General features: G+C 38.2%; 1 protein-coding gene across 1 annotated transcript; it reads right to left on the bottom strand.

Moving 5' to 3' along the window:
- Positions 1-6,639: 6,639 nt before the first annotated feature.
- On the bottom strand, positions 6,640-18,273 carry LOC113432324 (putative DBH-like monooxygenase protein 2). Its single transcript, XM_087954101.1, has 13 exons — positions 17,952-18,273; positions 16,894-17,040; positions 14,474-14,635; positions 14,217-14,300; positions 13,932-14,099; positions 12,923-13,025; positions 12,212-12,378; positions 11,126-11,217; positions 10,087-10,183; positions 9,918-9,977; positions 9,690-9,820; positions 8,897-9,011; positions 6,640-7,420 (listed from the first exon to the last, which is right to left on the bottom strand). The coding sequence occupies exons 1-13, from the start codon at positions 18,267-18,269 to the stop codon at positions 7,256-7,258; spliced, it is 1,809 nt and encodes a 602-aa protein (XP_087810227.1). The 5' UTR covers positions 18,270-18,273; the 3' UTR covers positions 6,640-7,255.
- Positions 18,274-18,889: the final 616 nt, after the last annotated feature.

The following is an 18,889-nucleotide window of genomic DNA, read 5'->3' as shown; positions in this document are numbered from 1 at the left end:
TCATCCACTCTTCCATCACAGGGCAAAAACAGGATATGAAACAGGATAATTTGAACCTGGTTATTTAAAATGTTGTTTTGAAAATGACAATGAGTTGAAGTGGGACTCTGTGTTCTTATTAGAAGAAATTCCTCATTCAGGTCATTTTCCCTCTCCTAGGGACTGCCTGGGTACTGCCATGATTAGGGAAAGAAGCCCATATACAGAACTGCCAGCATTTCAGAAAGGGAAAGTGTTAAGTTTGGAGAATAATGGAGACCAGACATCTGACCAGTGACTTCAACTCTTTAATAACAGTAAATAGAATAGAACAGAGCAATGCTATGGGCAGCAGTAGCCCCTTTTATAGGGTTGGCTGCTAACCTATTAACCAATACTAAGTGCATCAAGTTCAAACTAATAACCAATAAGAAGTGTCCTAAGTTTGGCCAATCAGGGGCTTGTTATGAACCAATCCTTGTTCGTTGTTTAAGGACCAATCAAATGTGCAGGCTTCCAAAACCTGCTTTGCATTTAGGCTTAGTAATTTTTATTCATTCACAACAGAAAGCTTCCAGTTGATGTTGCGGCGAAAACGGCTGGAAAAGAGCTCTGCCAGGCTGCAAGAAATGCAGCCAGCAACTGCTTGCTGGGAGACCCTACAGGGTTAAGCCACCCTGGAGGGGTGGTGAAGAAAGTAGAGGTGCTTCATTGATCACGAGAAAACAGCAATTTTTTCGCTGATCTGAAGAAAGCTTTCCTGGCAGCAGGGACAATGGCCATTTTCTTGGTCTGTCACAAGCTGGGACAACTGGGACAGTAAGATTTTGTGCTGGGGCGGTGTGTGGACAGAGCAGTGAAACTGAGTGAGATAATTTCCACCTGTTACCTTAGAAGACTAACCTAAGTAAAAAGTTCCAAAAAATAATCTCCAAACCTTAAGAAAGCGGTGATTGGATTTATGGAGAAAGTTTAAAGATTAAAAATTAAAGAGGAAGATCAAAGATTAAAGACGTAAAAGTAAAAGAAAAACCTAAAGGATGATTTAAAACATAGAAATCCTGGAAAAGCTGAATAACATTGTGAAAAATGATTATTAGGAGAAATTGCTTTTCTGAAATTTAATCTCTAACCGCTGGCTGGATGCAAATCAGCTATTTTCAATTTTCTACACTTTGTTGAACGCTGGATTTGGGAGCAGGGGAGCCATCTAATGGAAGAAGAAGATTACTCTTCTTGTGTAAAATCCGAAGGAAAGTGAAAAGAGAGAAAGTGAACAACATCTGGAAAGCTACTTGACCTTAACTTTATATCAGGAGGCGATTTGGATGCTGGGAAATATCTACTGAGCTTTTTGAAGATTTATAAGGCAAATCAAATTAAACATTAAAACTTTATTGGAAATGTACACTGAAAAGTGGAAAAAAGGAGAACAGATAAACAAGACTTGAAAATCTGGACAATTGGGAAGGGGTAAATTGGAAATTATAAAGACCGAAAAGTACAAATTTATAGCATTTAAAGATCAGAAATTTAGGGGACTTGGAGGAATAATTTTAGCATTAATTTTTATTAACAATTGATTATTATTTTTTTAGTTTCTAGATATTGGGATAGAGATATATTAATTGGTTACAAAATAACCCAGCAAGAGATAACAAAGTTCTATGACGAAATATTAGAAATGATGACAAAAAATTATAAGAAGTTGATGGGAATATTTAAAGATAAAGATGTGAAAGTAGAAGGCTCTCAACAAATGGTGGGAAAAGACGAATATAACCAGAGGTGGTATTCAGCAGGTTCTGACCAGTTCTGGAGAACCAGTAGCGGAAATTTTGAGTAGTTTGGAGAACCTGCAAACACCATCTCTGACTGGAGATTTTACAGTCTCCTTCCTCTGCCATGCCCACCAAGCCATGCCCACAGAACCGGTACTAAAATGTTTTGAATCCCACCACTGAATATAACCCACAAAAGACAGTTGAGAAATTAGAAGGAGAAAAGATATAAAGAACTTGGTTTCTTGGCAACTGACTTGTACTTCTGACTGTTGTAGTGTCCTGGGATCATGTGATTCTCCCTTTTGCGACCTCCAGACAAGCAAAGTCAAAGGGGAAGCCAGATTCACTCAACATCTCTGTTACTAACTTATTAACTGCAGTGATTCACTTAACAACTGTGGCAAGAAAGGTCCTAAAATGGGGCAAAAATCATTTAACACCTGCTTCGCTTAGCAACATAAATGTGCTCAATTGTGATGCTAAATCAAGGATGGACGCAGAGAAGCAGTGAAAATATAGACATATTGATGATGTACTGGCAACAGAAAGTGAATCATTCAGGAGAGAATTTGGCACTTCCCATTTGGATGGACTGGTAGCTGTTTGAGTAATGAAACAATTGAGGAACATTTATATTATTAAACACCTGCATGTCTACATGTCCATACAGGGATAGCTCAATTTTCATGCGGAAATTGGGGTGAGGAACAGCCAGGCCTGAGGAAAGGGGGGTTCGGCCGGTATATTGTTCAGGAGCCCATGGAACTCAAAGGGGGTCCATGAAGGGGAATTTTTTAAAAAAAATTTACAAAACCAAATTTTTAAAAAGAAAAACAACGGGACAGTGTGTCAACCTGGTGTCAGCTTTGGAAGCCATAATGAGATTTTATGCTCCCGTGCTGCCACACTCGAGCCTGAGAAAGTGGGAGGGAGGAATTCATTTTGAGTATATCTATAGACAAAATAAAATTCTTTTGTTTGGTTAAAAGGTCGCTGAGTGTGGCGCATAATGAAATGGGAATCTTTACTTTAGGACGGATGGTGATTGGACCATGTGATGTGGTGATGGCTAAGGGGGAATAGATTTGTAGTTTTTGACTTTTGCAAGGAAGCCCGAAACTTTCAGATTCAGGATTCCACAGATGTGCCAGTTACTATCCAAATAAAGGTACCTTTGAAATATGTCCGTCTTGGAGTTATTGATTGGAATGGAGGGGTGCTGGAACGCTGAAACCTGGATGCCCCTGGGAGGGGTGGTGGTGGGGGATGGTAAAGGTGGCTTGCAGCAAAATACTGGATCAAATCAACTCATTGGAGGACAAACGGCAAGGAAGGAAGGCGTGTCCTTCCTGCTCAGCAGTGGCGGCAATGATCGCCCCGCCCTCCACCTCCACCTCTCTCTTTCTCTCCTTCTCCCCAGTTCTTGAAGAATGAAGTTCCATTTCTCATCCTGTTGAAATCCTTCATGCCAAAAGGAAGGAGGCTCCACTGTTAGTTTAGTTGAAGGATCTGTGCATGCCAGCTGTGCCAAAGGGTAACTAGCAAGAGGTGGCTTTAAAACGCAGGAGGATAAACTGGAGGAGGAGGGGTGGTGGTAAAGGAAGCGTCACTTTTCTTTTATTCTTATAGACTAGAGCAGTGGTAGCTAACTTTTTTGGGCTCCTGTGCCTTAAAATTGTGCTTACGCTCGCACGCTCACGTGCTCGCATGCCAGTACCCAGAAGGCAATGCGCGTGGCCTCCCCGCGCCCCCTGCGCATGCACGTGCAATCCCCTCCCTGCCGCCCCCTTACCTGCACTGCGCCTACCAGCTGCTTTTTGGTCCATTTGAGGCCTTTTTTGCCCTGCCAGAGGCTTGAGGGAAGTTTTGTTACTTCCTATATTTCCGGAAATACCGGAAGTGAAGAAACAGGCCTATTTTTCGGGCTGCAGAGGCTTCCCTCAAGCCTCTGGCAGGCCGAAAAAGGCCTCAAACAGGCCAAAAAGCAGCTGGGAGGCACGCACATGGACAGTGAGGTAAGTTTGCCTGCGGCTCACGTGCCCACATAAATGGCTTTGCGTGCCACCTGTAGCACACATGCCATAGGTTTGCCATCACGGGACTAGAGTGAACCATTCTTCTCCCAGTCGGAAAAAAAAACATCTAAATGTGGGCTGCACGGACTTCAATGCTGCTTCTCTGTACTTCTCACCCCACCCCCATGCTTCCCGATCTGCTTTGCTGCCCTGGCAGCCCCCCCCATCCTTTTTAACGAGCCTCTCGATTGGTTAGGAGTTACATCAGTACAGGGAGTAATGCGAAATTCCCAGGGTAGTGGGGAGGCAGAGGGGAGGGGAGATGTTAACTTAATGTGTAGGTGAGAGGTCCCATATTAGTCTTGCGCCAGCACTTAATAATCCTTTTGACGGCCCTGGGACTGATAGCTTTAAGGTTCAACCAACAAGAGACAAGTCTTTAATTTTTATCAAAGGAGCACAGACCTAGTCTACCCCCTAGTGATTCTGCCTCCAAACTAATGGTTTGGAAGGCAACTTGCAAGTACTGTATACTAAAGAAGACAGAAACATTTGCACAAATCAGATAAAAATTTATGTTTGATTGTCATAATCAGGTATCTGTATTTTTAATCAGCATTTTCATACCAAATATATCTCTTATTTAAAAAAAATCCCAATATATTATAATTTTTGAATGATAAAAATTATATAAAATATGAAAGTAAAATATGAGAAATTATCATTAAAGATCTGAACATTACAACTGTTAATATATTGGATGTTGGCTAGTCTAAGAAAAAGTAGAAATGCTCTTGTGTCATTTCATTCCTATTGTAAAGAATTTGGAATTTGTTTTTAATACACTAAGTACTGTAGATATTATTTTTATTATATGTTTGTTCCACCTTTTTATTCTAGTGGAATCTTCAAAATAAAATTGAGTTGCTAATGATAGAGTAAATGGCAAATCCAATCTTTTGTTTCACATATCAAAATACCCAAAACTGTTCTATTGTTATCAGATTCAATGTTCCATTGCCTTTCTATCAATCTTTTTCTCCATTTAATATACTTAAATATACAATGTGTTGGGTTGATGTATGAATTCATTTTTACTGAAATCAAGGGCCAACTTAATTGCTCCACTTCCTTGAGCATATTGTTTCTTGTTTCAGCTGTAGATATTATTACTGTGGGTTACCTCAAACTCCTTTCTAATGGTCTTCCAATAAGACCATTAGATCAATAAGACCATAAGATAATCTTAAGGGAACTATCAAAAATATGAGAAAGAAAAGCAGGAAGGGAAGGATGTTTTTGATACTCTTTTTCAGTATTTAGAAATGGCGGTCTACACTTATGTAAAATTGAATGGACAACAGGACGACTGGGACAAAGAAGAAGCCATTTTTGATGAACAAGTGACTTTGGCTGGGGAAGGAAAGGAGAAAGAGAAAAGGAAAAAGAGACTTTAAGACCTATAAAAGCAATCAAAAAGAGAAAAACAAGATGAAAAAGAGATATTATGTTAGAAGACAACAGAAAGGAGGAAAGCAGAGAAAAAGGGAGGTGGAGAGGCAAAGGGGTAAAGAGGACAGAGAGAAGAATAAGCAAGGGAGAAAGGGGATGAGAAGCCTCAATAGTAGAGAGCAAGATGTAAAGAAACAAAAGTTTTTAGAGATAATGGGTAAGCTTTATTGATAAAGGGATTCTAGAGGTACATAAGATTGTTTTTATATTTGTATTTAGAAATAATTTTAGAAAGTTGGAAATAATGTGTAATTTAAAGTGTGATAAAATGTTTAATATAACTTAGTGAAACTTGTCTTAAGAAAAGGGGAACATTTTATGAAATAAGGATTTGAGATATGATGGGGGGAATTAATTGTGGAAAATATAAGTGTTCCCAAAAGGCATGTTATTTAATTGAAATGGATAAAATGGTTAAGATATAAAGGAGTTGGAGAGAAAGATATAAATGAATGTCAATATTAATTAGATTGTGTTATTTCAGTGGGAATTTTTTTTTTTTTTTTGAAAGGAGAGATTTGAAGTAGGAGAAGCAGGAATACCTTAATGAAATAATGATTTAAAATATGTGACGTGGGGGAATAATTATGGAAAGTAGGTGCTCCCACAAAAGTATGTTAATTAATTGAAAAGTAATGTGCTAAGTGTTTATGATATAAAAGAATATGAATATTAATGAATAGATTAGTATTGGTATTGATAATATTGTATAATTTTAGAATGTACCAAATAGAATCCCAATGTAAGTTAGGTATTTTATATTAAGTATTATAAATGTAGGGGAAAGAGGTAAAGGCGTCATACTCCAATTAGTGTACAGGAGAAGCTTTTTTAAAGAAGAAAGATAAATCGATAGCTGGAAATAAACAGACAAAGAATAATAAATATTATGATTTGAATTGAGATGAGATAAATAAAATAAAATTAAGAGAATCTAAGAGAGAGAAGAAGCTATATAAAAAATTGAAAATGGTAATATTGATATGGAATGGCATATAAAATGAATATGAATTTGAGTTGGTGTCTGTGCAAAGAGTTTTGACCCGGGATTAAGCAACTTTCAGAAAAGATGTGGTTTTTTTTATGTTTATATGTTTTGTGTTCTTATGTGTTTATGTTTGAATGAGTTAATAAAACCTTGGAGAAAGGTTAGAAAAGGACAATGGAGAGAAAGATAGAAGAAAATAAAGCAAGTTAGAAAGGGAAAATATGTGATTGTAAGGAAATGTGTTAATGTTGTAAAACTTTCAAATAATTTTTAGAAATTTTTAGAAAAAAGGTTTTATGTTTATCTTGTATGTTTTGTATGCTTTTAAAAATTAATAAAATTTGTTTAAAAAAAAAAAAAGACCATAAGATAATCTTCTTGCTTGCCTTCCTTGGCAATCAGTGTAAGGCACATGATCGAACACAAGGCAATACTTAAGATTTTCCTTTTTACCCAGGTGACTTCTATATATTCAAACCTTCCAGTAGCAAGTAATTTGACTATGCTGGCTGGGAAATCTGGGAATTCCAATCCAGAGGATATATTTGGAGGATAGCAGGTTGAGGAAGTCTGCTATAAAATTCACTGGTTGCCCATATTTGTTTGACCTGTGTGCTTATTCTCTGCTTACCCCATGATTGATGCCCCATTTCTTCCCTGGGTAGAACTATATGGCAGAATTGGCTTGAAAATGGAAAGAAGGATAGGTCCTTTCTAAATTCGAGGTGATATATTTGGACCTCTCCCCAGTGCTGGCTGGCTTGTTTCAGCTTTGAACTTTATACACGCAGCAATAAAAAAGTGGTTGGGCGTAGACCCCCAGCCATCCAACCACAGAGAAAAGTAAAGGACAATAGCAGTTCCATAACTGGGCTTGGAACTACAAATTGGCAAGGTTTGTATAACTCATAACTCATACCAGGGGTGGGGGTGGGGAGATGAGGAGCCAAACAAACCCCAAACCTATGAACAGCAGGCTAAGAGGTGCTAACAGCTTTGGAAGCTACATCTGGAGTTGCTTTGTACTCGGTGTGCTCTTGTGGTGGAGGTATTGTAGTCATGTCTCTTGGACTCAACTTGCAGGGTGGTGGTTCAGGAACTTCAATATCACGAATGAAACCAGTTTCATTTGCTATCACCTCCTACAAGGAAAGAAGGAAATTGTTCAAGATAGACAATATCTACTTGTTGGGCTTTGCCCATCTTCTTAAGGAAAGGATTCTTAAGCCATGGATTCTTTGAGAACTTCAAGAAACCTACAATGCTTTGGTCAGAAGAATGTATTTAAGTCCATAAAACTAGTTTATAATAAAACACATGTATATTGTTATATTACATTATGTTTATGTATATACATGTACATGTGTATTATTTGTTATAACAATATAAATATATTTTGTTAGAAAGGGAACCATCATGTTAAAATATAGTTATCAAATTATTTAAAAAATAACAAATAATAGTAATATATAGGCTTGCGGTTTGTTAAATCTAAACCTACAAGACAAGCTAAATTTCAATTAGAGACCACTGAAAGTAAAAAATATATTTTTCATTCTAGTCAAAGGACCTCTAGTTAAGGGCCCCAGACTTTGGGCAAGACAAGGTCATTGTTTTTTTCTTGCCGAAATTAGAATAGACAGACCTAATTTAAATGTTAAAATAAAAACTACTAGCAGAAGGGATTATTTCAATACTCTGCTTATTCCAGTTTTTTTATTTTTAGGGAAAAGTGATGCTGGAAATGTACAGAGTGTGATGTCTTATCTAAATATTTATAAATTTTCTGGCAGATAACCATCTTTCTATGAAATAAATTTTCCAAGGAGGTGAACTAAGAAGAATTTATTTCTAAAAATGGGTTGAAAATGGGTTGGAACCCAACAAAATCAAAAGAAGACTTGGAACTAGAAGGTCATACATGTCATTGATTTAGCTATTTACAATTGAAAAAAGTCAAGTGTAGAAGACTATCCAAAGAGGAAAATGGATGAAGGACCAACTGAAAAGGAATGGGAAAAAGAAGCCCATAAATGCTTTTCAATTACGTGGTCTATTTTTGTTTTGAGCCACAGGTAGCCTTTGTCAGTAATCCCTTTGGTGGGAGTTGAAACTGACAATATATCAGCTTCAGTTGCATAAAATTTGGAAAGATGCTGCTTAATTTATTGCTATTCTTCACACCATGTCCAGAATAAAGAGAGATTGGAAGGTATAAACCTCATGGAGATCCAAGACTAGATCTCTATTGTTCCATTTCTAGCTTTTCCAGTTGGGTCTATGACAACTCATCATGACCAACTTGTCATGGTCAACTTGCTGCAAGACAACTCACTACGGAATAAGTGTTACACTACTATCAAAGAAATGATGGAATAAAATCATTAAAGGAAAGGTGCAAAAGGAGGCACAAAATGAAATGAGAATGGCAAAAAATAAAATTACTTTTAAAATTATTTTAAACAATTAAATCAAATTGTTGAATTGTCCTTTAGCGAGTTGTCCCATGGTGAATTGGCTGTGATGAGTTGACTGTGGTGAGTTGGCTGTGGCAAGTTGTCCCATTTCATTTCCAGTTCAACAATTGTAATTTCCTCCAGTATTTAAAGCCTACTTACATCAATGGTTTTTATGCTAACAATCTGAGGTGCTTCCTTGCAAGCTTTCTCTGCTTTCTTGACAGTTTCATTATCCCATTGTACAGAGTTGATGGCCATCATTCCTTCTGTTGGGCTGCAGGGTGAAATCATAAAACAGGGAGTTGTCTACAGGCACCAAGATGAGACACCAAGGTGAATAATGGGTGTGTGATTAAATACAGTCTCCAGCTCAGCTTACTGCCAGACTCCATTCAAATTACAACCAGAACATTTGGAATGCTTATTTTTAACCCATAGCAGTACTGGACAAGTTTTTCAATCTCAAAGTTGCATCTGGTGCTATGTGTGAGTTAAAGAAGACCCTCTGCAAAACATTTAAAAGTATGCTGGGGACACACACCCAAAAAATTGGGCAGGGGATAGGACAAACACTTGACTTAATTGGATTAAATTGGATTAAATTAGCTAAATATAGTTCAAGTTGATATCTCCACCTTGATGATACAGGCTTTATATTCTTGCTATACAGAGATTCACCTGTATTGATATATATCATTTGCACAAACCACACATGTTCCCTTAGAATGCTTCCCTTCCAGATCTGTGCAGATTGGTTTCTCTGCTGGCATCCCGTTGTCCTATTAAGCATCAGAAAAACTGGAGGATTCTGCATTCCATAAGTGGAGTGGTGACAACTTGCCCAGGGTACTTTGTGACATTGTGATGCTTTGGTAGCAAGCCATTCCTTACACTTTCTCCAACTATGTCATCTAAGCAACTTTGTTCCTTGGAACTAGCCAGAAGCACTCACTCATTTGCCTCTTGGCCAAGCTGATTGGCAACATATTGAATGTCTGGGAGTCCTATGCAGTTGGAGATGTTGTTGCGAGGATAGTAGAAAAGGAATATTAGACACATTTCATTCAGGGTACTTGGGCCTCCCTGAAAAAAAGAAAAAAAAAAATGAAAATCAATATTTTATTGTCAAAAACTGTCTATCCAGCCCTCTGTCTATCCTAAGTATTCAGAGAAGACTTACAAAGATGGTCTCTGTCCGATCTGTACTTTGATAGTGGCACTCCACCAGGAATTCATCTCCCTGTGAACAAAGCAGTTGACTTCATGACAAATCTGAGAGAATATGGGGTCTCCATAATAAGGGGCTTATTGCCCAACTCTAACTCAACAGATATCTTAGAATGACATACTGGTTTGAGAATAACAGACTTCTTCAAGTCTCTTGTTTCCTGAAGATTGAAATCATATTGATTGTCTTCACAGATGATCCTCAACTGTTTTCCATTCCTGTAGATAGAGACAATATCAGTGAGACAGAACACTGTTCATGTTGCAGAGAGGGTTCTGTTTGGGGTGAAGGTTAGCTGTGATCTAGTAATTCCCAGACAAATGTTTCCATGGTCACTGCAGCTCAAATTTCAATGTATCAGTTTCTTCACAGGGCTAGGGAAATGAATTTTATGGCTGTATCTTCACATTAGCATATCCATCAGCATATAGTACAAAGCCTCTCTTGTTAGGATATTGGCTGTTCTCTTTGGTGTAATCTGGGCTGTTCCAGAAGGCATGGGGAGCTCTCTGGGGCATGGGTCAGTGTCAGGTTGGTTCCCTCACAGTCCTCTATTGAGGGAAAAAGAGAGTCAATGTCTGCAGGAGTAGGACCTGAATGAGGCCAAGGAATCCCAGCTAGTTTCTAAGGGAAAATTGGTGGCAAATGTTTCTGGATCAGAAACAGTGAGAGAGTTACTATCAGGGCCTCATCTCGGTTTTAAAGAATGAGGTTAAGGAAGGTTAAAGGAATAAAGGCACAGGGCAGCTGCCAACGAAACAACTCTTGACTGATCAGGTCAAGGAAACACTCAACCTGCAATCTGTACCTTTACAACTGCTTTCTTTGATTGGTTGTGTGAACATGCCCCGTTTGGTGGCTTGGGTGCTAGATCCCATGCCCACTTTGTCTTTCCTACCCTTTACGTTTGACCACAGCCAAGAACATTATAGTTAGGTGGACAATAGTGCTTTTATAAGGACTCTTTCTATTTTGGTTTTTGTGTTTATACTTGACAAGACTACTGGCTTACTGTCAAGAAATGTACTGCTCTCTCAGCCATAAAGATGGAAAGTTAGAGTTCTTCAGTTTTTGCTTTTAAGCCATTCCCATATTATTTTTAGTTGAGGGGTGGGGATTGTGTTTGCTGTTCCATCTGGCCTAGAAAGTTGTTTGCTTACCGGTATTGTACACCTCTCAATCCCCTTCCAGCTAGGTGGGTATGGAGTAAATAACCAAAGATATGCATATCTTGCACTGGACTCCCATTGATCTGGAAAAGAAAAGAGGTTAACTAGTTTTAGACTGGATCTGGGATGAAACACAGCTTTGAAGGAGGTGAAATTTAATTCAAACAGCAGGAGGAGGAAACTTCCCTACTCATGTGTTCCTCTCCATCCATCAGTTCTGTTATTAGTCAACAGAATTATAAGATGACATTTTTATCTTCACATCTACTTTATCTTGAAGGGCCAAATCTGGATGTTTTATAGGAGACACAAGAATAGTGGCTTGATCTCTTTTAAAACATGCATAGCCTTAGGGACTGTGGATGGAAACAGGAAGAAGAAACAAACAGCTTTACTTTCCTGTCATTTGGAAAAGTGTTCCCTCTCCCATCTCTTTCCAATGTTTCCATGGTGAGAGCAAGCAATAAGCAGTCCCAGTGGCTTTTGCTTAGGAACAAATTAGGAACCAGCAGAATCACACTGACCCAAGACAACATCAAATCTTCCCACCTCATCTGCTGAACACACTTGGATTACACATATCCCTTTTACCAATTCTTTCAAGGAGTTTTATCTCTCCGCCACTTCATTGCTCAGATGGTCAGTTTCCTCAGACTGGTTTTCTGACAAGAGGCTTAGGCGCAACTCTTGTGGAATGTTTTAGGTGGCCTAATATTGAGAGCCAATTTGGTGTAATGTTTAAGATGCTGGTGCAGAAAACATTAGTTCTAGTTCAGCATTAGGCACAAACCAGCTCAATGACTTTGAGCCAGTCATTCTCAGTCCTAACAAGATGGACATGATGAACAGTTTTGAAATTTTGCCAAGAAAACAGCAGGGACTACTCCAAGATGTCACCATGAGTTAACACAGAGTTGAAGGTAAAACAAACAAACAGGAAAGAGGAAGGAAGGAAGGAAGGAAGGAAGGAAGCCTATCAACTGTAGGCTTGATAAGAATGAGCAACTGAACTTAAGAGTGCAATAAAGATTACTAGAGGTGATTGTGATGGGATGAGTTAAAGGCTGGCAAGCTTACCTCATGAAAATGACTGGTATTGCAAAAGCCATAAGACATAAAAGAATCTGTTTGAGGGGGGATGAAATGGACAGGAAAAGTTAAAATTCCTGTATGTAGCACCCCCATGTCATATGGACGAAGCTCCGAAGTATAGAAGATTCTCACACCTGAGTTATCAATTAAGCCTCAAAAAGAAAAAGAAAAAAGAAATAACAGAATTGAGTCAAACAGCACTTGAACACTCACCTAAAATCTGTGGGTTCCATTCATTAAGGAACCGTATATTTATACATACCTTTATTTATCTGAATTTATTAACTGCCCAACTCCAATGGACTCATTTCAGTATTGTATCAGAGACCCAGAATAAGCATCACAGAAACTCTTTTTTATGCCTTGCTTTGAAATTGTGGCTGGATTAGTCATCTTTGAACTGACTGTGCTCTCACTTAAACAGTCCTCCTCCTTCTCCTTCCCCACAATACAATCTTACCTTGGATAAGATTGCCATTTGAGAAGTTACATATTTCTCAAATAAAATTGTAGAGCTTTGTAGAGTCTTGTTTCTCTTGCTCAGTTGGTCTATCCCTTATAGATATAGGAAACATACCCTACAGATATTCATTTCTTTTCATTTGGAATTTGAATCTTTGAATCCTGATAACATGTACTTCTTTCCATTCTGTCTTGGATTTGTGCCTCTAATTTTTCCCATGCACTTTTACTTACCTGGAATTAAATCAAAATTGCTGTAATGAATTTCTAGTCGGACCCATTGGGGATCAATTGGTGTCCCTATGGAGAATCCAGTTTCATTTGGGAACATGTAGGCCTTATTTATGGAAGGAGAGAGAGAGAGACGGAGGGAGGGAGGGAGAGAGAGGGTGGGGAGAGAGAATGAGTGTCACTTCACAGTCATAGCACTACATTTTTTGCCAGATGGGAGAGAACATATTTAATCCTTCAAACACAATGACTGATGTGTTTTATCAGGGGAAAAGTCTCAATGGACTCAGTGGGACTTGCTTTTAAATATATATATTAGGGTTGTAGGATAAGATGGGAGATTCTCTAAGAACTTGTAATGGTGAAAAATACCTTTTGTTATTTGAAAAAAGCTATATAAAAGTGATGAAACTGATACTGGAAAATATAACAATAGCACTTAGACTTATATACCACCCAAAGCACTTTATAGCATTCTCTTGGCAATTTACAATGTAAAAGCATTAATTTCACATTGCTGCCAATATGTCATTGACTTTGGAAGGATGAGCCCCACCAGGATCAAACTCCAGGTTGTGAGCAGATTTTGCCTACCCTGCACTACTGCACTTTAACCACTGCGCCACAAGGATTGTAGTAAGTAGCATCAGTTGGGATGTTGGGATCTTGATGTTGTTGAGATTTAAGGCATACAAACCGCAACAATCTTGACCCAGATAGTTAGGAAAAGCTGCATAAAAAGGCAGAAAACCTCATTCCCTTGTGTCAAAACCCAGATGATATGATTTAATTTGGTAACAATTGCAATAAGGAAACCATGCTAATCACACTGGACTAGACAATTCAAAATATTGAGTAATTCCTCCCTCATTCCCAAAAGTTGCTATGAAATAAAATCTTTAAAAATGCAAGACTATTCCAGATATATAGTAGGTTTACAAACAACAGCGGGTTAAACACTCAATGAGAAATAAGGACCATTTAATCTGGTTTGGAAAATGTATACACTCACCCCTCCTCCTACAGCCCAGCCAGCCATTATCTGAGAGCACAGAGAAAAATCAGGATCAGCTCCATAGCAGTCACTGACTCCACTGGGAAGCACGCTTTCATTGCCACAGGCATAGGCTATGATGTGGTGCACTAATGTTATATTCCGAGGTGTTATCATGGGCACAAACTGGACAGAAAAAAGACAATGTCAGAGCAAGAAGATATCAGCAAGTGAAAGGCTCTTACAGATTTGGGATAATTGTCAATCTCACCAGCAGAGCACCCTGCTTGATTTTCCAGTTACCTTATAAATATGATGTTTTGTCTTGACAATGGGTAAAGGGAGAAAGGTACAGGCATAGGTGGTCTCTTCCTCTGGAACAGGATACTGAAAAGGGAAGGCAAGGCACACTGTAAACACCTATTCTTACCCTGAAAGAGGTAAGACAGAATTGCTCTATGTGGTCACCAGAGCGAAGAGCCAATGAATGAAAGATGTCAATCTGCTGGGGACCATTGAAGTCTATGGAATGGGAAGAGTTTTTAATTTTAGATACTTACATCATTTATTTTCAAATCATATTCATGATAGACACTGGGTTGATTCAGTTCCTCTTCTGTTGTCACCAACATCAAGAAGAGAGATTTGTGGATTATTTTTCCTTTGAAGAAGTCGATCGTGTCATTTGTGCCAAATGCAACCATGAGGCGTAGTGTGTCACCCTGTGTAGACACAAATGAAAGTCTCCTCTGTCCTATCATATCCCTAAACATTTAGCTTATTGGCAGCCACAAAGAGATAATTCTTCTCCTTCCTAATCTTCAGTGTCTTGAACCTTGTTTTGTTTCCTACTGCGATTATCTCTTACTGGAGTTATGCAAATCTTAACACAAATCCATACTAATGTTTTTACCAATTTGTATGATTAAATTCTTTTGTGAGCTTTCTTCTCCCAAAACTTTATTTATGATGAATTAGTAAAGAAAATAACATCCACCCTGGTTCAGATGATATACCAACAACATTTAGACTTGATATTTTGTGGAGATTAATGCAATTGGTCATCAAGCAAAGAACGGAACTATTGTGGGTAGAGGATTTGCTGAAACAGCGGTCAGTTTCTGAAACAAACGCTTAATGAGTGTCAATTTTAATTCCAAAGGAGTCAGATTAAGGCACTCTGGTTTTCTCTAATTTCTAATATTTGCAGCATCCCAAACTTGGAGAAAGAACCAGCTTTGTTTAATAATTCTCTGAAGAATCAGCTTAACTTTAAATTAGTTAGTGAATTAACCAATTCAGCTAAAGGTTCTGCTGATATCCATTGCATATTCAATATTTTTTGTTCCTTGCAATTCTTTCTTTCTTTGTATATCACTTGTTATACCATTTACTTGTTATACCATTATGTATCTCAAGCCCAAGAGATACTTGATATGCATAATGGAATGCTTGCTAGATAATATGAAAATGCAGCTCAGCACATTTAAATGAATGTGGACTATTTTGATCCTTAAACCCATTCATCCTTAGGAACTTTAGAAGACCTTTTCTGCAGAAAACAGAAACACATATCACCATTGTACCAGACTTGCCTTTTCCTAAGAGAAATCTGGGAGAGGAGCAACAGCTCTTCACAACTTCAATGAGGTTGGGATTATTGTCTGTGGAAGACTTCAAGGGTCCTTGACCTACCTTGGGGAAGGGAATTATTCTTGCTGCTTTCTACCCACTTCAGTTCTGACAAGGAAAGTTATACCAGAAGAGGATTTTGGGCTAGTATGGAAATAGAGAATTGTCCTAAATTAAACACTAGCACTCAAAAGATGGGTGAAGTGGAACAATCCAACTATGAAACTCTGTGCATGTTTCGCTTGAGAGGGATGTGGTCATGTCTCAGATGTTCAGTAATGGGGACATGGTTTGAGCTCTTTTAGTTGCCCTGCAAGTGGCAAAGAGATGGAGTGAAGATGCATATGGGATGGGACAACTCACCACAGCCATCTCTCCACTGCCAACCCACTACGGCCAACTTGCCATGGACCAACTCGCCACGGGACAAATTAACAATTCGATTTAATTATTTGAAATATTTTAAAAAGTATTTTATTTTTTGTCATTCACGTTTCATTTTTTCACTCCTTTTGCATCCTTTCTTTAATGATTCTATTCCACCATTTCTTTGATATTGTCCCACAGGGAGTTGTCATGTGGTGAGTTGGCCATGGCGCGTTCTCCTGCTCTGAGTTGACTGTGGCAAGTTGGCCATGGCAGGTTGGTGATGGTGAATTGGCTATAGTGAGTTGGCTTTGGTGATTTGTCATAGACCGGTGCCTGTAGACACATATTCTTTTATATCTAAAAAAAACAACTATCTGCATTTACAAGATGGAGTCTCAAAACAGCTGCCTTCCCTCTGCCAATATTTCATTTTGTGTTTTCAGACTTTGAATGGACATCTAAAGATTATTATACTGAAATTTTTGTTGTATTTTGGTAGCACTGCATAAAACGTTTCTATTGTTATTTGTATTATGCATTACCTTTATGAGTTAACATCTGAATCACAAACAAACCCTTGAAATGCTCCTTGGTTTTAAAAGGAAGGAAAATATTTTAGTTTCTCAAAGTGCAACAAGTGAAGGCAATTCACACTTTGTTGCAGCAAATGCTTATTTCTTTGTGTCTTTGGCCTCCATGTTCTTGCTTGTGCTATTATTTATCATTATACTAGAAACCAGAGACTCTGAATTCTAGTTCCAACCGAGGCATGAAAGCTGGCTGGATGACTTTGGACCAGTCACTTTCTCTCAACCCAACTTACTTCACAGGATTGAAAAGAGGAGGAAGAAGGAATATTAGGTATTTTTGCTGCTTTGGGTTATTTATGAAGATGATAAATGTGGGATGAAAAATAAAATAAAGTAAAATAAAATAATAACATAAATAAATAAATAACAGGTCCCATTGTTTTGCTTACAGTGATGTCTAGGTCATGTTCATCGCATGTCCGGTATGGTCGCCTGAAGGCCATGGTAGTGGATTTTGCATCCTGGGTCAATGACAGCAGCTCATAATCTTGCCTTTCATCCTCCAGGATGGTATCCTTGTTCACACCATGCCAATCCTGGGTGAAATAGGAAGAAGTCACAAATACATTGCCATGGATAGAGGAAGAGACCATCATTTGGATAAGAGGCCATCCTGTTAAGAGACCCCATCACCAGGATGAACCTCCCTGGACACCTTGGCCCAATCATTATATTCATATCTCATTGATCTTGCTGCAGGATTGCTGTAGGGAGGTAGGAGGAAGGTGTATGTATGCGTGAATGGGTATATATGTGAATAATTGAACTAAAATACTGCATCTGGTTATTAAATATGGGATTAAGTTGCATTGATGTAAATGTGTGTGTATATTTGTATACACACTTTAAAAACACAACTATAGTGTTAGGCTTAAGGGTAAAATAATTGTAATTTGTAATTGTAAATGTAATTTGAAAAAAAAATCATCCTGGAACTCAAGAAAGAATAATTGGCTCTGAAACTTTGTCAGACATTTCACAAGATTCGGTAATAAAATTAGCAGTTTCTGAATAGGAAAATATCCCCAAGACAAAATAAACTATAGAAATTTCACTATCTCCTTTAAAGAAAGATGTATTTTTTTTCTTCCTTGTTTGTTGATGTTTTAGGGAGCATAGCTTTTAGAGCACAAATTATTCCTCAAAAATAATTTTTTCTGTGCCTTCCCATATAAACTGAGCAAGCCCAAACTGCAAAAGCCATCGGAGAGTTATTTGTTTATATTTTGCATTTCTGAATCAACCATCTCCGTCAAATATTCTTTTGCTGCTATGCCAGTCAAGCAAGAATGAAAATATAACATGGCCCTAGCATAAATGATACCGCAGCTATCATGTCAACAATCATCTCTAAATTCATTTGTAATGCAAATTATCCCTCTCCCCTCCTCAATTACATGCACTGAGCCAAGGCCCTAATGAAATGGCACTCTTGATTTAGTCTTACTGAGAAATAGATGTTGCCATCAGGAAGAACACCACCAATCACAAAGTCTGCTCCAGGAATCTTCTTATTAACGGTAAAGCCAAAAGCCACCCATCCAGTTGACTGGGCTTGAAACTCAAAACTCATAATGGCGAGTTCATCATCATAGTCCCATCGGAGGTGAGTCTGGTTTCTGGGATCCAGGAACGTAGAGAAACGCAGTTGGGAAACTGCGGAATGGCTGGAGCAAATGCACAAGGTGGACATGAGGAACAACAGGCTTTTCATAGACGAATGGTTCATATATGGGGAAGATTGTGCTTTTTTCTTTTCTCTCATATCTTCTGACAGAGCTTTCCTTCAGTAACCACCTTGTGGGATGGAGAAGACCCAATTTATATGAAAAACTGGGACCAGCTGCCAAAGAGGAAGGACAGCATTTTGGATTCTGAGAGATCAGTTTTCAACCCTGGCATTTGTTTTCCATTTTATGCAATAAAGTGACGTGCTTCCTAAAAGGCATTGCTTGATGCCCGGGGGAAAGAAAGTTCTTATTATGTTCAGGTTTTGCAAGATGCACATCTTCTAGAAGCATTTAGGTTGACATAACCTGTCCTGAATGTGAAAGTGAAGTAGAACATTTCTGAAGTGTGTGAACATTTTGACCGCCACTAATTTTGTTAGTGTTTTAATCTGAGGAAAGATAGAGAAAAATTCATGAACTATCCAGGCAGCTTTCTATGACTTCCTACTAAGTTCCAATGATACGATGTGTCCTACATTCTTGTGTATGAACAACAGCTTAAAAAGTACTACAAAACTAAGCAAATATTCCAGAATTGTAATTATTGATCCATTTAAGTAAACTAGGCCTCTGTAATCAGGTATTCTTATTTCATTTTCCTCTTATTCCAGTAAATAATACATTACAAGAATTGCCCAATCTTCCCATACTATTA

Source organism: Notechis scutatus, chromosome 2 (assembly GCF_049901735.1).
Source record: "Notechis scutatus isolate UNSWTSFEM ecotype Mainland chromosome 2, rNotScu1.2, whole genome shotgun sequence".
In the NCBI taxonomy this organism is placed as follows: Eukaryota; Metazoa; Chordata; class Lepidosauria; order Squamata; family Elapidae; genus Notechis; species Notechis scutatus.
The sequence above is the reverse complement of the archived record's forward strand: the minus strand, read 5'-3'. Positions and strand labels throughout refer to the sequence as shown.